This window comes from Geotrypetes seraphini, chromosome 13, assembly GCF_902459505.1.
Source record: "Geotrypetes seraphini chromosome 13, aGeoSer1.1, whole genome shotgun sequence".
Taxonomy (NCBI): domain Eukaryota; kingdom Metazoa; phylum Chordata; class Amphibia; order Gymnophiona; family Dermophiidae; genus Geotrypetes; species Geotrypetes seraphini.
Genome location: NC_047096.1, coordinates 33,532,495 through 33,556,962, shown reverse-complemented (window position 1 = coordinate 33,556,962; position 24,468 = coordinate 33,532,495). Strand labels below are relative to the sequence as shown.

The 24,468-nt window shown below is 43.1% G+C and overlaps 1 protein-coding gene and 1 long non-coding RNA gene across 2 annotated transcripts in view; one reads left to right on the top strand and one right to left on the bottom strand.

Annotated features, from left to right (window-relative positions):
• Positions 1-15: 15 nt before the first annotated feature.
• On the bottom strand, positions 16-7,508 carry LOC117347518. The gene is made up of 3 exons (XR_004536807.1): positions 7,354-7,508; positions 1,138-1,280; positions 16-685 (listed from the first exon to the last, which is right to left on the bottom strand). It is a non-coding gene; the product is annotated as an uncharacterized LOC117347518 (long non-coding RNA).
• Positions 7,509-7,581: 73 nt separating this feature from the next.
• DLAT (dihydrolipoamide S-acetyltransferase) overlaps positions 7,582-24,468 on the top strand; it is a 46,841-nt gene continuing 29,954 nt past the window's right edge. Inside the window, exons 1-5 of the mRNA XM_033918575.1 lie at positions 7,582-7,806; positions 9,743-9,844; positions 10,419-10,543; positions 14,034-14,187; positions 20,642-20,768. Of these exons, the coding sequence (XP_033774466.1) occupies positions 7,618-7,806; positions 9,743-9,844; positions 10,419-10,543; positions 14,034-14,187; positions 20,642-20,768 (697 nt within the window). The 5' untranslated portion in view covers positions 7,582-7,617. The remainder of the gene's footprint in view (positions 7,807-9,742; positions 9,845-10,418; positions 10,544-14,033; positions 14,188-20,641; positions 20,769-24,468) is intronic.

The following is a 24,468-nucleotide window of genomic DNA, read 5'->3' as shown; positions in this document are numbered from 1 at the left end:
AAAAATCATAGCACTTTATGAGTTTTAATTCAAATACAAGTATAAACAAAAAAATTATACAAAAAAATACAATGGAAGTTTTTTGATCGATGAAAGAAACCTATCACCACATGATTATAGGGAGAATACTTATGTGTTCCCTTAGTGGTGGATCTGAGATCTTTTCCTCCATTTAGGTTTATCTATTTACTACCAACCTGTTGCTGTATCTTGATTTCCAAGTCAACCAGGAGGTTCATCTGCCTGCTTTTCAATCTACAGGCTCAGACAAGCAGGATATAATTTTGAGAAAGGTAAACATGCTTCAGTACTTAGAAATGATCGATGACTTTCGCCTTTCAGACCATCTGTTCATGCTAACCAGCCAGTCCTGGAGTGGCAGGCTGGCTTCCAAGGTTCCTACAGCTAGATGGATTTGAATGACCATCTCTTTGGCATACATTGCCTGTGGTAAATGGCCACTAGTCTCTCTCAAGGTGCATTCCACCAGGGGTGTCACAGAATGGAGTCTCAGGCAGTTCCTCCTTCAGATATCTGTAGAGCAGTTACTTGGTCTACTCTGCATACTTTTTCCAGATTTTACAGAGAGACTACTGCTTTTGGGTCCTCAGTCTTGCAAGTAGGCTTTTCTGTCCCTCCCTAGATGTTAGCCATTGCTTTGGTATGTCACCATACATACAGACTCCTGAGAAGATTAACAGAAAGATTATTATCAAGATAAGAACCTAATATTTCAATATAATTTTAGCTGTACCAAGATAGAGCAGTTTTCAGGCAGTCTGTTGATATACAATCATCATTTGCCTATGTACAAAACTTTAAAATAGCCCTCTCAGTAAATAATGTTATTTAACTAGTAGAGGTATGTGATGCTATCTTTAAGGCAACAACAACATAGCAAAGCAGTTTACAAAATTAAAACATAACAAGGGGTAAAAAAAGGAATGAGGTTAACAAGATAGAAAGGGAAGAGTAAAATTATATAGAAACTCAGGCAACCAACCACTCTCAAAGACCTGCTGAAACAACCACGTTTTAGCCAATGGAAACCTGCAAAATGAGTTCCTAAAGCTTTCAAAAGCAAGAGGATACTAGACCTCCAGTCCTACCAAACCAACTGAGATTGCACAAGCTTACCATGTCCACTATGTGCTGGAGACTGAAAATACTGACACTCTTAGGACTGCAAAGGCTGAAGGCTCACTTAAGGTCTTAGGGGATCTCAGTCTCCATCTGCTGGTGGGAGTGCATAATCCATCAGTCTGGCCTGTTTGAAGGGACTAAAGGAAAGCAAATTGGCAGGTAAGATGTAATTTCTCATCAGAAATTGAGGCATCTGACTTGCTAAAACAACTAAGGTGCGCTAGCGTTTTTAGCGTGTGCTAAACGAAAAATACTAATGCAAGCTTTATGCCAGCGTTAGTGTTTAGCGCGTGCGATATTGTATCGTGCACTAAAACCGCTAGCACGCCTTTGTAAAAGGAGCCCTAAGTTTTATAGCTTGTTTGAGATTTAGGAAAGGAAGATTCAAAATGAATCTATAAAATGTTCAGAGTGTATCCTCTAGGTAGCATCATTGGTAGATGCAGTTCTATACAGATAATATATAGGCCCCAAACAATTTAGGGATAACAACAATACACATTCATAAATTGACCATCTGAAAACCGCCTTCCCTCAATGAATGCAATACTATAAAGGGCAAGTTAGGTCCCAAAAATCTCAGTGTTAGGATAGTATACTATGTATAATGGCAAATTTACATGCCAAATTCATTATGGAACACTAGTGTAAGTCAGCAATCATAGACCAACATTTAGGCATATGCACTTATGGCATGTCAATAGCAGGAATACATGCATGTGCCTACAGTACATGTGGCATCTTGTGCACTCAAATGACAGTATTCTGTAAGTTGCACACATTGATGACACGGTCCATGCCAATGCCTCTTCCATGAGGGGCGGAATGCCAATGCCATGCAGCCCCTCCTTGCAGTTCAGGCCAAGTTAGAGAACAGCACTCCCGTTTTGGTGCATAACTGCCATTGTAGCATGGAAGTTACATGTCAAATTGGCACCTAACTTTTGATGCAGTATATATAGAAAGGAGGAATGTGTATAAAGTATAAGCACTGTGGAATGGCATGCATGATTTTAATTAACTTTTTTAAATTTAAATTTTTATTCAATTAAACCACATTAACATACAGCATCATCAAACAGCAGCAAACAATCTAACAATAACCCATCTCCCAATACTCTAGTGCTATACAATTTCTCTAACAGTAAAACTACCCAACCCTCCCATCCCTCAAAACGAGAATGATCCATGTTGTTCCTTTACAGAAACCCTGTCGCTTTTTAGTTAACATTTTAAAAGAAGCATGTTTAGCTCAGATGGAGAAAAATAAATTTTGGTAGACTGTATACTCAATTTTATAAGGACAATATTATTTCTGATGAAATGTGTCTAGGAGTCCTGACTTCAGGTCAGTGTTTCTCAACTTCTTCAAGCCAAGTACCCCTTAAGTCTAACAAATATCAACTGAGTATCTCTAACTACTGCCCACCCAAGCTGTGCCCCAGACCCCACCCCCATTTCCCTCTCTGTGGGCTCACAATCTAACTATGGTACCTGAGAGAATGGCAGGGTTAGGTGACTTGCCCCGGGTCACAAGGAGCAGCACTAGGATCAAATCCACAACCTCAGGGTGCTGAGGCAGTAGCTCGAACCACTAGAACACTCCTCCACTACTGATGCTGCTCTATTTTTGAACATTTCCTGTTATAAAATTAACTTTTAATTTGTGCATGGTGCCAAATATACTCCATGAAAGACTTCCCATTCAACAAACAATCGCTAAAATACTTGCATCATTTTAAACAACCATTTTCCCACCTAGACAACCTCTACAAAGTTATCCTCCCTGTATGACAGCAGAGCTGCCAGTTACTCAGTTTAAGGTGGGCCAGTCCTAGTTTTAATTTTTCATCTAAAATAGTGTGGTAATTATAGTCCCCACCTTTAAAATCAAAATTGATGCTGTTTGTCCCATAACACTTTATTATAGGGTTGTTAGAAACCTAGGACTGGCTTAAAATCTCCCTTTTAGAACTGGGTATTGTGGCAGCTCAGAGGCAGTTCCTCTAAAAACCAGGATTTCTTAACCCCATCCTTGTGACACACCTTGTGAAGTTAGGTTTTCAGGATATCCACAATGTATATGCAAGAGAGAAATGTGCATGCACTACATCCACTGTAAGCGATTGGTTAGATGTGTCCTGAGGACTTGGTTAAGAACCACTAATCTAAACAAGACACAGATCAGACCCCACCTCCCCTGCACAATCATGATGTATTTAAATAATTAAATTTAAGCTAAAATTAAGGTCATCATCTGGGTATCTGACCTGCTTATCTGGTATTTTTAATTAAGGATGGCTAGGGTCTGGCAGAACCAGGAAAAAAAAGCAACATAAGTTCTAGTTTCAACTGGCCTCCAGACTGGCAGACTCCCCCTTGTCCTACATCATGGACCTTTTGTGTACACTGTGAAAGAACTTGAGCCAAAGGAGTCAGCAAGGGCTCCTTTCCCAAGCATCATAGTGGTCCTACTCCCTCCTGAGGCCTGAGAACAAAGGGTAATTTTATACACTAAGGGCCAGATTCTGTAAAAGGTGCCTAAATTGGCAGCCGCCTACAAAAAAAGACACCAGCTGCATATCAATCACGCTTAGATACCATTTAAAGAATCACAGCAAATGGCATCTATCATAGAACATAAGCACTGGTAATGTAGGCCAGGATTTTACTGGCTTACCTTGCAGATGCCTAAGTTCTTTTGAGAATTGCATTTACAGGCGCCTAATAATAATAACTTTATTCTTATATACCGCCAACAATCTTGCGACTTCTAGGTGGTTTACAATAAAGAGAAACTGTACATACAGCGAATTACAGGGTATAGCAGTGTACATCTGATAATGGGAACCTTCATCTCTGCCCCTAATCACACCTACTTTGACCTTAGGCACCTTGTTGTATATGCATTTACAACATCTACCCTAGTAGGCGTCTACATTTTATTAAACACATTTTAATTGTTTGTTAACGGTGCAGTCAATTCCACGCCAATTAAAGCAATTAAGTTAGGTGATGGGCACTTACCACTGCCTAACTTATGGTACTACTTACAGAATCAGGCCCTAAGTGCTAACATTTGCATACATGTTACACAATAGAATACTGGCATATGTGTGTGTGTATGTTCACATATTCATGTGCATTTAACAATATCCTGCCTAAGTGCTATTCTTGTAGATATCTACTTATCCTGCATAGCGTATATTTGCAAGGGGTAGAGTATGGTTGGGACACAGGCAGAGTTTTCACTTAACATGTGTAACTTACAGAATGAGCCCACATCTGGAGTACTGCGTCCAATATTGGTCGCTGTACCTTAAGAAGGATATGGCGATACTCGAGAGGGTCCAGAAAAGAGCGACACAATTGATAAAAGGTATGGAAAACCTTTCATATGCTGAAAGATTAGAGAAACTGGGGCTCTTTTCCCTGGAAAAGCGGAGACTTAGAGGGTACATGATAGAGACTTACAAGATCATGAAGAGCATAGAGAAAGTGGAGAGGGACAGATTCTTCAAACTTTCAAAAAGTATAAGAACGAGAGGGCATTTGGAAAAATTAAGAGGGGACAGATTTAGAACCAATGCTAGGAAGTTCTTCACCCAAAGGGTGGTGGACACCTGGAATGCGCTTCCAGAGGGTGTGATAGGACAGAGTACGGTATTGGGGTTCAAGAAGGGATTAGATAATTTCCTGAAGGAAAAGGGGATAGAAGGGTATAGATAGAGGATTACTATACAGGTCCTGGACCTGATGGGCTGCCACGTGAGCGGACTGCTGGGCTTGATGGACCTCTGGTCTGATCCAGCAGAGGCACTGCTTATGTTCTTATGTAATATTGCATGTCACACTGCTAAACATTCCTAACTCTGAGGTGAATTTGTACATTTATGGCAGTGGCATTGCAAAACCAAAAGGCATGTATCTTAAAGTGTAAAAGTTTCTCTTTCAAACAGTGTTGCTTTTAGGATGATAGGCAGACTTTTTTTTATAATTGACTCTAAACATGGACAAATTTCCGCTCCTATGTCAAAGATGCCAAATTTGAAGGAATGTTATGATGCCGCTATTCATGCTCAATTGCTGTAAAGTGAAAATTTTGAACAAAATCTGAAACATAATGGTGGGGACCATTAGACCACTTTGCATGGAATAACCCAGGAGCTTCCTTCTGCTTCCAAATTCAATCAAAACTGGCAGATTTTAAGGAGGAAATCATCTTTTCAAATACCCCAATGCCAGCTCTGAGCTGGAGTTAGGCTTCCAGTGCTAAGGGCAGCTTTCTCTGAACATGGGGAGAGAATATGTAGGCAATGAACTCATTAACACCTGTTTGACTACATTTAAATATTATTTGTGCTAATCAGTCGCGTAGTAAGGGGGGGTGGTCCGCCCTGAGCGCCATGTTGGTGGAGGCGCTGACACCCCTGCTACTCTCCGTCCCCCACCTCTTCCCATTCCTCTCCTCCATGCACATGCCTCCCTTCCCTTCCCCCATACCTCTAGTTGAAGTTGTTGCTCACGGCGGTCAACAACATACTCTTTGCGACCCTGTCGCCTCTCCCGCTGATGTCATGTCCAGGTGCCACGCATAGAAAGTGACATCAAACGGTGAGCCAATGGGGTCATGAGGAGCATGTTATTGAACGCCGTGAGCAACAACTTCAACTAGAGGTATGGGGGAAGGGGAGGCATGTGTGGCAGGTGGGATCGAGGAAGGAGCAGGGGATGATTGTGGGGGAGCAGAGAGAGGGGAGGCGCCCACCCGGGTGCTTCTCACCCTTGCTACACCACTAGTGCTAATCTTGGTTCTTGGGTACACACGTTTCCTGTGCTAGATCCCTCTGAACATCCAGTGCAGATTAACACTGGCACTAGTCCAGTGCTAATCACTTCTAGTGCCAGCGTTAGGTTCTGAGTATCTACCTGTAATCCCTTTAGGAATAGGGAAGTACCTAGTGTAAGCTAAATAAATAAAATACAGAATATACATATGTTTGAAGTCTATCAGTTCCGGGAATATATTTTTTGGTCAGTACCACTTGAATTTACATCCCAAAGTAGTGTAGTTATAGAGAATGATACGGTGACAAAATTCATCACCATCCCTGCGGATAACTGCGGGAAACTATCTTCATGTCATTCTTTCAGGAGAGAGGGAAGAATCAGAGTATGAAGGGCTACAACCACTGACCCTCAAGCTCTGCTAAGAATGCTGGTGTAGAAGGACTGAGGTTGAAATGGACACTAAAAAATGACATGGGATTATTTACCGCAGTTATCCGCGGGTATGGGAACGGTGATGAATTATGTCACCGTGTCATTCTCAAGGTGTAGTATTTATAACTCCAGGTCCCACAGTACATCTGTATTGCCTCAGGTACAAAACTCATTGAGGCTCTCCAGGGACAGAAAGATATCTACTATATTTGAAATCCAAACCACTTCAATAGTTTTCGGGCTTATAGGCACTATAAAACAATTAAATTTTAAAAAACAACATGATAGCGTTATCATGCTTAAAAAATCTTCTTGGAACTGGGTAATTTGGTTAGCTCTGCTATCTACTGTGTATATAAGAAAGATCTTTTCTAAACTAGCTGCGGAACAGCATTTGCTGACTATCCCTTCTCTAAAAATAATAGGTACCAGAAGAGCTTCAATTTTTTCAGTCATAGCACCCCAGCTTTGGAACAATCTATTTACGTGGAGAAACCTCATTAGAAAAATTTTAAAGCACTTTAAATTCCTACCTGTACAAAGACGCATTTGAGTCATAGATAGGATAATTCATCTATCATTAATCCTAGGCTCAAATACCTAATTTTAAACAGACCTTATTTATAGGTCACAACCTCTTTTTAGGCTTACCCATATTTTTAAAGCATTCTTCATTACCCTCCTGATGTTGTTTTTTCCTTAAACGTATTCTTACTTTCCTTAAAGATTGTAGTTCACTCCCTTCCTTTTTGCATCGCTAATTACTTGTGTACATACATTGTATGTTTAATTGTACAAATTGTGTTATTTTGTCTCCTAACTTTAAATTGTCATACGCATTTAAGTATTTGATATTGCGTGTACAATAAACTTTTAAATAAACTTGTTTTGAGTTAATGGTGTACACGTTTGGGGGTTTCTTAAATTCACTCCAGGCTCTCGGGCTTAACCAAGTTCAGATACACAGTTGACTCCTCTCTAACGAACCTCCGGCTCCGCCCCCGCCTCTCGCACGACGTCCCTCATTCATTCATTCCACAGATGTCGGCGTCTCGCGCTCCAGCACGCAGCCACCTCCCCGTGTTTATGACAGTCCTCTGCGACAGTTGGTGAGCGCGCTTGCCGTAAAGCTGCGGGCGCGCCGCCCGGAGGTCATTGTGGAAGGCGGAGAGAGCGGGGTGGTAGTGGTGAGGGTGGCGGAGGTTGTAGTTCCCTTCTTTAACTCATATTCCACCCCCTCTCCGGCCTGCCATGCTCCGCCTGGCCTTGCGTCTGCGGCCCTGTGCCCGCTGCCTCGTTCCAAAGCCCTGGCTGGCTGGGAGGCTCCGGCGGTATCATGCCGGTATGATTCGCCTGCGGACCAGTGGTGTCCCCCTGCTCCGGAGCAGCCTGGGACCCGGGCCTGTTAAGAGGTGGTACAGCCTGCCGCCCCATCAGAAGGTGAGAGCGGTTCCACGGTCTTTTTCTGGGTGCCATAAAATCGTTCCTAATTGGTTGGAGAGAGATCAGAGATTACTGTTCGACTCCTTGATGTTTAGGGTTTGGGTAGAAGATCAGTGGTAGGAGTTTCCCACCTGTCTCGTTGACAAGACTCTTCTTTCAGGAGACTCAGTGAAGAAATGGCATGACAGTAACTCTAACCTCAGGTGGGATGATGTTTTTTTTTCCCCCCTAGAGCAGGGGTGTCAAACTCAATCACATTAAGGGGCCGAAATCCAAAACACAGGCTAAGTTGCGGGCCAGACCCCGCCCCATCTCCACCCCAGACCACTACCCCATAATAATACTAATTATGACACCACTTTTTCCATTCATTTTTCATATATACACAAACAATATAATCTTATTAACACATAATAGTAATGGTTAACCACAAAATTAAACTACACAAAACACACTGTATGCTTCTCAACATTCATTCCTACTAGAACACAGATAACCCCTATGCAAATACGGGACAAAAAACTAAAAGTACTAATATATATATATTTTTTTTAACCCCTAAAATTCAGAGAAAAAGAAACATGTATTTCTTCCTGAGCAGGGCAAATGATAGACAGCACATTAAAATGCTCAAAAGTAACACAATTCAAACACACAGTAATTGAAAATAAAATCATTCCCCCTACCTTTGTTGTCTCTCTCCCTCCATGCTGTGCCTCCCTCTGGCAGGTGTCTAACCTTCTGGCCGGCTCTAACCTGGCCGTTTTATGCAGGCCGCGGTCCGATGCCCCCAGGGTTACCTTGTGGCCGACTCCCTCCTCCTCACAGCCTAGTCTGCATGGAGCCAAATAGCACCTGAACTGGAAACCTTCTCTCTGATGTCACAAAGTCAGAGGGAATGCTTCTGGATGAGGTGTGGGATGCACGAGGAGCCGCTGCACACAGCTCCGTGCACACTACAGCTGTGAGGAGGAGGGAGCCGGCCACAAGGTAACACTGGGGGCATCGTACCATGGGCCGCATACAACGACCAGTTGGGCCAGATTTGGCCCGCGGGCCTTGAGTTTGACACCTGTGCCCTAGAGGCTCAGTGAGGGGGTGGGGAATAAGACTGCCTAAATGAGGGGCCACCAAACCCATGTGTGGGTGATCTTTCCATAAGTATATCATTATTCTGCTCTGGAGAAGTGTGTGGGAAGGGTCCACACAGTTTTATTTGGCTGCGATGATGGGGGTCATAGCTGCAAAAAGATTGGTAAGCACTGCCATAGAGGATCTGTGTTAGAGAGGTGAGGATGAGGAAAATCTATGGAAAATATACATAGATTGCATTTGCCTTTAGAAAATTGGTATTCTAGTTACTAATTTATGTAGATGCTTGACAAGAAAGAGGTTATGTATGATACCTTTTTATTAAACTAATTGAATAAAATAGTGGCACACACTCTTTAGTAGGTCAGGACAGAAAGAGCAAAGGGGGTGATATTGCTCAAACATATTAGGAAATTAGATGCTGTCTACCTGTATTACATTGGTGGCAGGTAGCAAAGAGCAAATAGTGAACTTTAAACAAAAATGCTCATCCTTAACATAATTGAATACCAATAGCTAAAGGGAAATTTGAGATTATAAATAAAATACTGCTTCCTTTCAAAAAAAGTACATAGATGAAAAGGAGTGACATGCAAATTATGATATTAGGAAGGCCTAGGATTCTTCTAGTGGTAAATGAAATGTGGACATGAATGGTTTTGAGCAACTGATTTTTCCCTTCAGAACAATGCAGAATGTTTGCTTTCTCCACTGCTAATCCAGGGTTTATTAGAGACAACTGACATATTGAATCAAATGAAACGATAAAATAAATCTATTCTGAACAGAAGAAGATGGCAGTTGGGCAGTTTTTTAATCTAAAAATTGTGATGTTTTTTAGGTGCCTTTGCCTTCTCTTTCCCCTACAATGCAGATGGGAAGTATAGCTCGCTGGGAAAAAAAGGAAGGAGATAAAATCAAGGAGGGAGATCTGATAGCAGAGGTAAGTGTGGAAAAGTAGAAAGCTGTTTCTTTTTTTTTGAAGCAATAATCGACCTTTGTGACAGTCAGTGTGCATAGCCAGTACATTTCAGTGTCAGTGTCGTACACAGTTGTGTGAATGAAAGTAAAAGAATTGCAGTATTGTATAAGGACATTCATTCTTCTAGGGTTTTAAAAAATATTTGTTACATATTTCTGGATTTTAATAGTATAGTTTTGGATCTTTCTGATGCTACTTTATTTCTACTAGCAAATTAGTTTAATGGATTTTGAGATACATTGTTGCCTGTCCACCATCTAGTTTAGATTTTAATGTGGTTTTAGTTGGATGATAAATGGCTTTTTTTATACTGATTTATTTCTTCCAAGAAAGACTTTATGGGAGCTTTCATTGATAGAGCTGCCCATTTTATGCTTCTTTTCCCCTACTTATTTGTTTCCAGGAGAGTGTAAACCCATTGTTTTTACAATTAGCTATGGTGAAAAACCATACAATCAGATATGCTGTGTACCTATTTATATATTTTTCTTTGCTTTTCTTATTATAATATGATCATTTATTTTAATACAAAAAGGTGGAGACTGACAAAGCAACTGTGGGGTTTGAGAGTATGGAAGAGTGCTACCTGGCCAAGATTCTATATCCAGAAGGGACACGAGATATTCCAATTGGTTCCATTATATGTATCACTGTTGAAAAGTAAGCCTACAATTGTCAAATTTGAGTGCTAATACAGTGGCTATATTTTATATGTAAGAACATGTAGTGTGTGTGTATATACTGGCTCAAAGTGCAGGTACAAAAATATTTTTCCAGTTTAAATTACTGGGAGCTCAAAATCAGCTTGGAAATTAAAGGGCACATTTTACAAAGCTGCGGTAGTGATTCTCACGCGGCCTATTCAGTTCCTATGGTTTTTGGTGCATTAGTGGCTTTGTAAAAGGGGCCCAACTAAAACAGGCAGAATTTGCTATTGGCAAGTACCTTGTTCATCCATTTTGACAAGATACAAATTTTTGTTATCATTTTTTTGACCCTATATGACTATCATTCTAGTTTATCAAAGATGGATTTCTTTTACTTTTCTTTTCTTTTCCATGTTGTGCAAACTGAAAAAGAATTGATAAATTAGACCTTGTATGGCTAGCTGTGAGCTATGCCCTATAACCCTTAAAGTGTAATTTGGAAACATTTTTCCACATGCACTTTTTACCTATAGGCTTTGCCTCAGTTTTCAAAGGGAACATGCAAACAATCACTTGCATCTGCTTTTTCTGCAGACAGATTATTTTTGGAAAAGTATGCACAAAAAATCTGAAAGTGCTAGCCACACATTTGATTCTCTGCCCCAGGAATTTCTTTTTTCAACATAAAAACTTTTCCCTCCAAACATGTATAACCATTCAGAATTTTAGTTTTCAGACAGGTAAAACACATCATACATGTGTAAATCATTTTGAATATTGCATTCTCAGTATTGCATGGCATGAGAAGGAGGACAGCTAGACAGGAGGTTTTGCTGGTGCCATCAGCTTTATTTTAACAACTCAGAGGGAGCCCTGAGCAAATTTCCAACTCCCAGCTGGTATATTTTGGGCTCCTTTTACTAAGGTGCACTAGTGGTTTTAGCGTGTGCTACATTGCCGCATGTGCTACACATTAACGCCTCCATAGAGCTTGCGTTAGTATTTTTCGTGTAGCGTGGGGTTAGCGCGCGCTAAAAATGCTCGCGCACCTTAGTCAAAGGAACCCTTTCTGTTGATGGTTAAAGAGAAGAGGCATAACTAGTAAAAACTCCATATCGTCTTTTTCTTGATTCTCACCTTTGTGCTGCATTTTTCTTGGCTATTCGAAGGCTGCACCCATAGCTTTCATGACTTCTGAGGAATTCAAATCTTATTTTGCTTAATAGAACCTGGAAAGAAGTGTCCTCGACTGTCAACTTCATATTGTTGCATAAAAGGAAAGACTACTTAGTATTGGAACCGTTAAATAAGTATACTCTGACTACTTTCTAAACTGATACAAATTGATTTGAAATTAAACTGCACCTCTGGTTCTGTGCTGTTGGGGGAAGGAGAGGAGCATAAGAGAAAATGGGATTGAGGGAAGATCTGAGAACAGCCATAAATCCTTGGAACATAACTAGCATTTCAGGCTGCTTTCTATGACAGGGAAATTTAGACCACTGTTGCATAGTGCTTGTTCTTACACGCACTTTAAAACTCAATTGAAAACTCATCTTTTTTCAAAATATTTAGTAAACTAATTTAAATCATCCTTAGGTTATGTTATTTTTAATCTTTTGTTCACTGCATTGAACTTACGGTTATGCGGTTTATAAGTACGATATTATGTTATAAGCATAAATATAAATACATTATATATAAGCATTTTGTGAGAAAGCTTTAGCACCATATGTTGGATATAGAAAACAAATAAAAATAAAGGCAGATAAAGACCATAAGGCCTATCTAGTCTGCATAATCATGTCATCTACTATCCCCTCCTCTCCCTTAGAGATCCAATATACTTGTCCCAAGCTGTCTTGAATTTAGATACACTTTTCATCTCCACCACCTCCACCGGAAGTCATTCCAAGCATTTACCACCCTTTCCATGAAAAAGTACTGCATTTTCTGAGGTTGCTTCTGAATCTATTCTCTTTCACCTTGATCATATGACCCCTCATTCCAGAGTTTCTTTTCAATTGAAAGAGACTCGCCTCATGTGCATTTATAATAATAATAAATAACTTTATTTTTATATACTGCAATACCACAAATAGTTCAGAGTGGTTTACAGTAAAAGAGACTGCATACAGACAGCAATATTACAGAAGGCAATTCAGAGATACATCAACAAGGATATGAAATTATACAGATTTATCAGAGATAAGTTTTAACTGTTTTTCTAAAGGTTTGGTAAGAAAATGCATTTAAAATAAACTCACTTAAGCATTTATGACACGTAGGTATTTAAATGTCTCTATTATATCTCCCTTTTCCCACCTTTCTTCCAAAGTATATATATTGAGATCTTTAAGTCTGTTTCCATATGCCTTATGACAAAGACCACTGACCTTTTTAGTAACTTTCCTCTGGACCAACTTCATCCTGCTTATATCTCTTTTTTTTTTTTTTAAGTGCTATCTCCAGAATTGTACACAATATTCTAAATTAGGTCTCACCATACAGGGGCATCAATACCTTCTTTTTCCTACGGGCCAGACCTCTCCCTATGCACCCAAACATCCTTTTAGCTTTCACTGTCACCTTTTCAACCTGTTTGGCCACATTAAGATTATCATATACTATCGCACCATTCCCTCAGGTTTTTGCAGCCCAAATGCATGACCTTGCATTTCTTAGCATTAAAGCTTAGCTGCCAAATTTCAGCTCATTCTTCAAACTTCGTTAGATCCTTCCTCATGTTATCCACACCATCAGAGGTGTCTACTTTATTGTAGATTTTGGTATCATCCTCAAAGAGGCAGATCTTACCTGACAGTCCTTCAGAAATATCTCTTACAAGAATGTTAACAAGAACAGGCCCAAGAACCGAACCTTGAGGCACATCACTGGTAACATCCCTTTCCTCAGAGCAATCTCCATTGACCATTACCCTCTGTCGCCTTCCACTCAATCAGTTTCTGACCCAGTCCATCACTTTGGGGCCCAAACTGAGGGCACTCAGTTTATTTATTAGATTCCTTTGTGGAATATTGTCAAAGGCTTTGCTAAAATCTAATTACACCATATCTAATGCTCTCCCTCTATCCAATTCTGTGGTTACCCAGGTCAAAGAAATTGGTCAGATTTGTGTTGCAAAACCAATGATGAATTTACCACCCCAGCAAGGGCATGAAAAATGATTTAAATAGTGCCTTGGGTATTTGAAGTCTGGTAATTCAATATAACTTGATAATTTGTTCTCTGATTCATATTTGTTTTTTGTTTGAACAAATTTCTATTTTCTTCAATTCAAGTTGGTTTCTTGTCCCCCTGTTTTCCATGTTGGCTATTTTTTCTTCCATTTGCATCTTCGCTTTCCTGACTATTCGACCAGCCTCTCGTAACTTTTCCATATATTTTTGCCTGTCTTTCCATACTGTGTGAACTCTTGACATAGAATGACCGGTTCAAAGTGGTTAGAAATGTGTGATCTCTCTTAACTTTTTTTATTCCAGGCCTGAACATATTGATGCCTTTAAAGATTTTACCCTGGATTCTGCAGCAGCCTCTGCCCCTTCACCACCACCCCCAGCAGCAGCAGCTCCTAGTGCAACAGCTCCTCAGCCTACAATTCAGGCTCCAGGCAGTGCATACCCAGCACATTTGAAGGTAAAAGATGTGCATATGGTATGATTCTTCCGAAGTCTAGTTGTATTTGGTTTGATGCTAATGTAGCGTTGAAGACAGTATTGCATTGAATGGAAAATCAAGGATAGTTGTGGGACAAAAGCAGATGTCACATACCTGCAATTTAAGGTTGAAAAATATCATTTTCTATAATCCTATAAAAATACAAAATTGTTCACTTGTTAAGCTGGATGTGATGGTATACTTTATTACTGGAGCAGAATTAAGATTGTTGAGTGTAGAATTTTGATTTGGCCTGTACCCAGCTATAATATCATTGTAAAGACATGCAACCTGACCTAAACTGCAGCAATTTGGGGTTCTCTCAATCTGATGGTGAGAGTTTTGAATCTGGTTCTTGAGCCTGTCTTTATATAGAACTGACAGGAGATCATACCTCACCTTTACCAACCAGAAGAGAATTCCATTTCATTGTAGAACTGTGATGTGACCTAAAAAAAATCAAAAGGGAAACAGAAAAGAGTTGGACTCTGCAGGTAGTGAAGAAGACGCATGAATCAAGTTGAAGGATGTAAAAAATGATAAAGGAGATAGAACAGCTTCTTCAGAAAAAGAGGCTAAATAGATTAAGGCAGTAGGAAAGGGAAGAGATTGGGACTTGTATATAGCCTTTATGAAGTTATACAACCAAATTCGGTGGTTTACATACAGGTACTTCAAGCATTTTTCCTGATCTGTTCTGGTGAGCTCACAATCTATCTAATGTGCTTGGGGCATTGGAGGATTAAGTGACTTGCCCAGGGTCACAAGGCGCAGCATGATGTTTGAACTCTCAACCTCAAGGTGCCAAGGCTGTAGTTCTAACATCTACGCCACGCTCTTCCCCACCAAACTGGCTTGGGATGTCAGGTGGGGTCACACACAGTTCTACTCCCCTGCTTTGGGACCTCCATTGTGAGCTATGTTTAGTAATGACAGTTGGTATGAGGGCTTTGAATCCCTGAAAGTTTATAGACTCTGCGCTTTCTTCCTCTGTGGGCTTCTTGTTAGATTAGAAACCCATCCAGAGTGCTGGGGTTTGTGTGCAGACATTGAGGCACAGGACTCTTCAGCCTGCTACAACTGTTGCCACTATCACTGATACAATGAATATTCTAGTGCAATAGGCTTGTCATTCTGGACAGACTAGTAATATCCCCATATAGTCATGAGCCGTGTCATGAGCCGTGCAGAAGGAATCCCTCCTCCATTAGAGAGCTCTGCAGTCCCCCTTCAGTTATTTCCTTCTGCACATGAGCCGGAAGGAGTCTTCTGATCTGCTCTCTATACTTTTTATTATTTTCAGTATTTTTTTTTTTTTTTTTTACAGTTTTTTGTGGTTTTCAGTGCTCCAGAGCTCCCCAGGTCAAGGTGAATGCTCTGCCTACGTGGAGAAGCAGATTTGAAATCTGCGGCTTAAAGGCCAATCCCTCTGTGGTACCTGTTGGTCATCCTGAAGAAACTTGTGGAGCTTGAGGTCCAGATCCCTTGAAGCTTTGCTCACTTACTGAGTCTCAGAGGCTTGAGCGCAGGTTGTTAGGTATCCGTAGGGGACTTTGCAGGGTGCCAGTTGCATTTTGCCTCCCCCCCTTTCGCATTTGCGGGTCCACGGGGGTTCAAGGCTCAGTCAGACTTCAGTCCAACTGACAGCCTGAAGATTTCAGCATTGGTGGACAGTTTCAGTGAGGCAGTGATTTTTTCTCCAGATCCAGCTACTTTAAAGAGAGCTGAGGCAGGCTGCAGCACATCCACAGCGAGTAAGGCTGTTACAGTCTTTGGGCAAAATCGGTGTTGGGGGAGGCTCTAAATCCTGATTTTGCATGTTTCTGTCACTTCCTATAGGGACCCCCATCTCTAATAACCTATTTTCGGTATTTTTTATTTTCTGCTGAGCCATTTTTTGGTGCCATAATGCTGCCACGATGGCCATCTTGGATTTCCTGATTCCCCCCCAAAAAAAGTTCTCCAGAACCTTCAAATAACCTCATTTTGCCTCAGTACTTGTAGGGAAGAAGTCACCAGGCTCGATGGATGCCTGAAGAGCGCCCTTGTGCCGCATGGTCGGAAGCTTCGGGCTTAGCTTCCCCTTGGGTTTCTAGGGCTGCGGAGACATTTCCCCTTCCCGAGCCTTGGAACTCCAGCTTACCTGAATTTAGGAGCATGGAAGCCACGGAGCCCAAGAGACGTAAGATGGAGTCACCTAGAAGGGATTAAATGCTGCCCAGTACAGCATTCTCTCCTGAATTTCTCAACATGGTGTGGAGAGCTTATCTTTAATGACAATATTCCCAGGGGAAGTTTCTCAGGAAGTGCCCAGCTCAGTTTCAGAGACTGACCAGGATCCGGTGGGCCTTTCCGATGAATACTCAGAGGATGAGGGCTCTATCTGCATGCCTTTACTGCTGGGAGATGCAGGGTCTCGTAGGCAGATGGGAGTATGCACAATACAGTGGTGGCCTTCAATCAGGCGATGTCCCCATGGTTCACCAACTGTTCAAACCCTCAGCTCTGTTAAGAGCTTTTTACTGACTCCTTCTGAGAATTGAACTCCCAACAGGTCCCGTCTGCTCCCTGCTCTATACTGAGTGGAGTGAGAGCCCACTTATCTTTGTTTCCACAGCATCTTGATTGAGCATTTTAGTCATGTAGCATTGGGATGATCCTGAAGGGTCCCTAAAGGTAGCCAAACAATGACTCGGCTCTATCCAATGGCTCAGAGGTGCCAGCAGATGTTTGCTCAGCCTGTGGTAGATTCCTTAACAGTGCAGGTAACCAAATTCACATCCCTGCCAAGCGCGGGAGGTGTGGTATTAAAGGATATGTAGGATCGCAGAGTGGATGTGAGCCTTGGGAATCAAAGCAACATCAGTGGTATGACGTGCCTGTCATACCAGATTGAGGGGGCGTATGCTGGTGGAGGACAAACCTATTAGCTTAATAGAAGGACTCCTGTTATCTGCAGTGGATTACAGGGCAATTATCTCTGACATCATCAAAGTCATTGAGCAAAGATTTGGTTTATTCTATTAAATTACATTTATTGACTTCTATTCCACCTTAACCTTGCAGTTCTAGGCAGATTACAATAAGAAACATACTGGACATTTCCAGCAAAATCACAAGTTCAATAAATATTGAACAGCAGCATTAACATATCTTGACATATTTCCTGAACAACATGATTTTCATTTCCTTTTGGAAAGTTCTGTAATCTGACACCACAAATAGAATTCTAATGAGCCTGGAAAGATAATAGACCCTCTAGTATTTTCTTTCATTTTATGCCCTTAACTAAAGGGTAGGTAAATGAGTTCTAGACTCTCCTGGATCTGGTCATGTTTTTCAGGATGAAACACTCATTCGGTTGGGTAGGTTGGCATGGAGCCATTCAAGACTTTAAATAACAGACAATAGAATTTAAGTAATAATCTTGTCTGTATTAGAAGCCAGTGTGTTTCTAGGTAGTCAAGAGGATATATGGTCATATTTACACAGGGAGAAGATCAATTTGATTTACCCTGTTAAGTGGGTTCCTGAGGAGGCATGTAGGAAAAGATAAGATGAGAAATACTGAGGAGCTGAAGAACAAAAGCACTTGTAGGTTAGTAAGAGAAATTTGAATCAAATGCCAAAACAGGGAATGAATGATGTGACTTGAGAAATGGGGTTTTGTTAATACAATGATGCTGGTGAAAAATACATCATTCAGAAGAAAAGGTAAATTGGCAGAAGGGGAGAGATGGCTCAGTGGGAGGACCTGTATGGTAAGGATAAGGGTTCTGGCTAGGTTTTTCAGAAAATAAATTTTGGTGATGTAAGTGATACTCTTTTTCTCTACTTTTCTCTTTCTGCACATATCTAAGACCCCAAGAATATGAACTGAGGATAGAAGGCTGATGATAGTGTTATTATTGAAATAAAGAATGGGAGAAAAGGAAAGGTGAGTTTAGGGGGAAGATGGGAAGAATCTTGGCCATGTTTAGTTCTAAATGGTGGTGGGACATCCCAGCAGCAATGTCAGAAAAATAGGCCAAGACTTTGGCCTGGGTTCCAGGGGAAATTGCAGATGAAAAGAGGTAGATCCGGAGTCATCAGTATTGACGTGAGATGGGAAAAAGTCATGCTTGGCCTGTTCCTTCCATCCAAAGCAACTGTTAACATCAAGAAAAGTAGTGTCTCAAGGCTCATTATAAAGTTAGATTCATTGCAACTTTGCACTAGGGATGTGCATTTATTTGAAATGACATTTCCTGAGTCATCTAATTTCATTTATTTTTTACCTGAAATGACAGGAGAGACCACAAAATGTAATTTGTTTTTCTTATGTTGTAAACAGTGTGCACTCTTCAAAATGTGCATGCCTGAATGCACTATTTCCTGATAGTGTGTACATGCTTGTAAGGAGCAAAGGCCTCACTTAATATATTTTTGGGAGCCAGATGGTGAATAGCAGAATAACAACTGCTGTAAAAGCAGATATTGGCAACATTCAGCTAAAGAAAACAAAATAGAACATGAGTAAAGAAATACTCAGACCATGCAGAGAAGCTGCCATAAATTCTCTATTCATGGATCTCCACTCTTCCTATAAGATCACAACATAGAAATATGACAGCAGATATGATTACATCTCATCTTACTACAATAGACTGCACTGACTCGCATCACCTTCAAACTATCATATGTGATGTTCCACAGCCTATATGTAAACTCCGCAGATCCACATAAACTTTTTTGTCAACTTCATCAATAATCTGCCAGAAAACTTAAAACATTTCAGTTGATCCTTCCCTTTCCCAAAGGTGTAAAATAAAAGCACGTATTTAACTTGCTACTCACCTACCTTGGCATCAAGACATAAGAACATAAGAATAGCCTTACTGGGTCAGACCAATGGTCCATCAAGCCCAGTAGCCCATTCTCACTGTGGCCAATCCAGGTCACTAGTACCTAGCCAAAACCCAAAGAGTAGCAACATTCCATGTTACCAATACAGGGCAAGCAGTGGTTTCCCCTATGTCTTTCTCAATAACAGAATATGGACTTTTCCTCCAGGAACTTGTCCAAACCTTACTTAAAACCAGCTACACTATCCGCTCTTACCACATCCTCTGGCAATGCATTCCAGAACTTAACTATTCTCTGAGTGAAAAAAAATTTCCTCCTATTGGTTTTAAAAGTATTTCCCTGCAACTTCATTGAGTATCCCCTAGCCCAGGGGTAGGCAATTCCAATCCTTGAGAGCCGGAGCCAAGTCAGGTTTTCAGGATATCCACAATGAATATGTATGAGATGGATTTGCATGCACTGCCTCCTTGAGATGCAAATCTATCTCATGCATATTTATTGTGGATATCCTGAAAACCTGACCTGGCTCCAGCTCTCGAGGACTGGAATTGCCTACCCCTGCCCTAGTCTGTCATTTTTGATGGAGTGAAAAATCGATTCACTTGTACCCGTTCTTCTCCACTCAGGGTTTTGTAGACTTCAATCATATCTCCCCTCAGCCATCTCTTTTCCAAGCTGAAGAGCCCTAACCGTTTTAGTCTTTCCTCATATGAGAGGAGGTCCTTCCCCTTTACCATCTTGGTCGCTCTTCTTTGAACCTTTTCTAGTGCTACTATATCCTCCATGAGATAAGGAGACCAGAATTGAACACAGTACTGTACTCTAGATGAGGTCGCACTATGGAACAAAACAGGGGCATTATAATATTCTTAGTCTTGTTAACCGCCCTTTTTTAAAATAATTCCTAGCATCCTGTTTGCTTTTTTGGCCACTGCTCACATTTTTCAATTATCATGACAGAACCTAACTACCCCAGCCCGTCGAATACTCTGGATCAAGCAATGGGTGGGAGATTCCACTTCCAAGGCTGCTCTCAGCAGTCTTCCTTCTGTTTCTATTTTCCAGGTCCTTCTGGTTGTATTTTAGCCAATGCACCTCTTGCTAGAATTGCAGTATAATCACAGTCTTCTACCCTTGCATCCTCCAAGACTACCAAGAGGTCTTTGGCCTCCACCAGCTGCTGTGTAAAAATGTCCAGTTTTTCATTCAGCTGATCACTTCATGTACAATCTCTATTCTGGATCCCTGTATTCTTTGCAGGAGTAATTTCATGTCTTCTTTTTCCTGCACTACTCTGCGGAGCCTTGCTTCTGACCGTGCTTGATATTTCCCCAGTTTGCTTCTGACTACCTGAGGCATTTATTCTTTCCTTTTCAGAAGTTGAGGGGGAGCAGGGTTTGGGACTGGCAGTACAGGAGCTTGTAAGTGCTGCTGCTTTCATAATGCTGCTAGAAATGGAAGCAATCGCTGAACCATTCTAAAATATTTCAGTGCATATCTCTGTGGGGTGGAAGGCGTCCATGGGTTTGCAAAGTTGCGGGTACTATAGGAAATGAACTTTGAAGCTTTGCTATCTTCTGTCCCATAGATTCTTTTGCCTGCTCTCTCCCCAACAATGACGATGGGAACTGTGCAAAGATGGGAAAAGAAGGTTGGTGAGAAACTGAGTGAAGGCGATTTGCTGGCAGAGATTGAAACAGATAAAGCTACAATAGGTAAGTGTAGTGGTTCAGCAACAGAAAAACCAGTATTGGAGACTCGGTAAGCATAATAAGTTATAAGTACTTAGCAGCTGGCACCTCTTAGAAGGCAAACATCTATTGATGGGATTGCAGGGATGAAAAACTCACCAGTTCTCTTCTCTTTTACTAAGCTGCAGTAGCGTTTTTTAGCGCGCACTGCATATTAGCGTGCGCTAACCCCGCGCTACGCGGAAAACTAACGACAGCTCAATGGAGGCGTTAGCGTCTAGCGCACATGCTAAAACCGCTACCACAGCCTAGTAAAAGGAGCCCTTGGTTTATGTTCTTTACGTTACTGGGGTGGGAGAAGGAGCTTCCCAGTTTTTGCAATGGACTGTGCTTTATATTCTTATAAAACCTTAGGGGTGGGAGAAGGAGCTTCCCAGTTTTTGCAATGGACTGTGCTTTATATTCTTATAAAACCTTAGCCATGAAAAGCAACATTCCCGCAGTGATGCTGAATCTACTGAAACTGCCTTGTCTGGTAGGAAGTATTTTGGCATTCATTTTAGAAATGGATGGAGTACAGAGCATTTGTTAGTTTGATTATATTTAAAATCTGTTATTTGGTTTGGCAAAAAAAAAATTATAGTTGTAAACCAAAAAAATGAGATTTATAATGCAGTTGTTGGTCATATATGTATGAGAAATGGTAATAGAAGGGATATACTAAATACATTTGCTGCATATTTGTATTCAGTTAAATTTTGTTGGGCTACTGCTTCCCTCTTGTGCCTCACTGTTTAGGAGGTTCAGTTGAATGGTTTTTTGTTGGGTTTTTTTTTTTTTTGAGTCTTTAAACAGGGTCAACAGAAGATTAATTGTTCACTGCCATGATGGTTTCAGAATGGCTGTATACCAAGTTAATGAAAATAAATGTGTCTCAGTCTAAGAAAAGGTACCAAACCTTACATGCTTACCGTATTTTCACGCAGATAACGCGCACCCGTGTAAAACACGCACAAGGGTATAGCGCGCAGAAACCACTATTTTATGTACAAAAACTTTTGTATACCGCGCTCACGGGTATAACGCGCATGCAGCCCGACTTTCCTTTCGCCCGCCCCGACTCTTCTCTGGCCACCCCGACTCTCCTTTCGCCCTCCCCGACTCTCCGTGCGCTGTCCCGACTCTCCTTTCGCCCGCCCTGCTCTGGAAATGGACCCGGAGTTTTCTCAGCAGAATTTCCCAGACCACCTCTTCCTCTCAACACATTGACACGCTAGTGGGTTTATTTTATAGCTTTTTCACTCCCTTCGGTCTGCCTGTCCCCCTTGAAGTCCTGTCCCCCCTTGAAGGTCTGCCTGTCCCCCTTGAAGGTCTGTCCCCCCTTGAAGGTCTGCCTGTCCCCCTTGAAGGTCTGACCCCCCTTGAAGGTCTGCCTGTCCCCCTTGAAGGTCTGTCCCCATCCTGAAAGCCTGATGCCCCCCCCGACATCCGATACATCCACCCCCCCCCCCCGGCAGGACCACTCGCACCCCCACCCCGAAGGACCGCCGACTCCCCGACAATATCGGGCTAGAAGGGAGCCCAAACCCTCCTGGCCACGGCGACCCCCTACCCCCACTACATTACGGGCAGGAGGGATCCCAGGCCCTCCTGCCCTCGACGCAAACCCCCCTCCCTCCAACGACCGCTCCCCCCCCAAGAACCTCCGACCGCCCCCCCAGCCGACCCGCGACCCCCCTGGCCGACCCCCACGACACCCCCCCCCCCCTTCCCCGTACCTTTGGTAGTTGGCCGGACAGACGGGAGCCAAACCCGCCTGTCCGGCAGGCAGCCAACGACGGAATGAGGCCGGATTGGCCCATCCGTCCCAAAGCTCCGCCTACTGGTGCCTACTGGCCAATCAGAATAGGCCCTGGAGCCTTAGGTCCCACCTGGGGGCGCGGCCTGAGGCACATGGGCCCAACCCGACCATGTGCCTCAGGCCGCGCCCCCAGGTCGGGTTGGGCCCATGTGCCTCAGGCCGCGCCCCCAGGTGGGACCTAAGGCTCCAGGGCCTATTCTGATTGGCCCACGCGCCTTAGGCCCCACCAGTAGGCGGAGCTTTGGGACGGATGGGCCAATCCGGCCTCATTCTGTTGTTGGCTGCCTGCCGGACAGGCGGGTTTGGCTCCCGTCTGTCCGGCCAACTACCAAAGGTACGGGGAAGGGGGGTGGGGGTGTCGTGGAGGTCAGCCAGGGGGGTCGCGGGTCGGCTGGGGGGGCGGTCGGAGGTTCTTGGGGGGGGCGGTCGTTGGAGGGAGGGGGGTTTGCGTCGAGGGCAGGAGGGCCTGGGATCCCTCCTGCCCGTAATGTAGTGCGGGGTGGGAGTAGGGGGTCGCCGTGGCCAGGAGGGTTTGGGCTCCCTCCTGGCCCGATATTGTTGGGGAGTCGGCCGGGCAAGAGGGCTTGGGCTCCCTCTTGCTCCGATCGTGGATGCGGGTGCGGGTGGGAGTGCGTGCGAGCGGTCGTTCGGGGTGGGGGTGCGAGCGGTCCTGCTGGGGGGGGGTGAATCGGGCGTCGGGCGGGGTGTGAACTATGTAGAAAAACTTTTGTATACCGCGCTCACGCGTATAACGCGCGAGGGGTATGCGCGGTAGGTAAAAACGCGTATAACGCGCGCGTTATATGCGTGAAAATACGGTAATTGAGAAACAAAGCGACAATGTCAGTTGGGTTCTATTCATCAGACACAACAATTTGTTAATTGATATAGTATATCTCTGGCAAATGAAATGGTAGAAAAAAAGTGGTTTGTTGCGTTTGAATCAGCATCTTATCCCAGGACAAGCAGGCAGCATATTCTTTACGCATGGGTGACGTCACCGACGGAGCCCACGGTACGGACCTTTTTACTAGAAAGTTCTAGTTGGCCGCACCGCGCGTGCGCGAGTGCCTTCCCGCCCGACGGAGGAGAGCGTGGTCCCCAGTTTCTTCGTTTCCGCGGAGCGAAGAAGACGTGCGTTTTTCAACTCCGATTGAAATCCTCTTTTTGCCTTCCCGCTCGCGTTCTTTTTTCGTTTATTTACCTTCGGGTTCTTTTTTATTTCATTTCCAAAAAAAAAAAAAAAAAAAAATATTTTCTTTTTGTTTCGTTTTTGGTCTTTGCCCCGGCGGGGCCTGTTGTCACGATCCAGGCCTCGGGGTTTGATTTTGCGGAGGCCGTGTTTCCATTCATGCCCCCGCAGCCCGGTTTTAAGAAGTGCCAGCGGTGTGCACGCCCGATCTCCCTCACTGACCCACACAATTGGTGTTTACAGTGTTTGGGACCGGAGCATCGGGCGGACTCGTGCACCCGCTGTGCCACTCTTAAAAAACGCACTTTGAAGAATCGCCAAATCCAGCAAAGTCTGCTGTTCGGCACCGGCCCGACTATGGACTCGACTTCTTCAACTGCGGCACCATCGAAGTCGGCACCGACCACCTCGACACCGCCTGACATTACATCGGCGCCACCGGCGCCAGGTAAGCCGGCTAAGAAGCCTTCCACCCTTGAGCGCCCTCCCACCTCGGTGGCGACACCGGCTCTTTCGGCTCCACGCCGAACTAAAAAGCGCTCCGCTCCGATATCGGTGAGTGCCTCGTCATCGGCCTCCTCATCGCCGGAGCGTAGAGCGGCACCCATGGAACCAAAGCAGAAAAAAGTGGTTCCGGTGCCACCCCTGGATGACCGCATTGCGGCCATCCT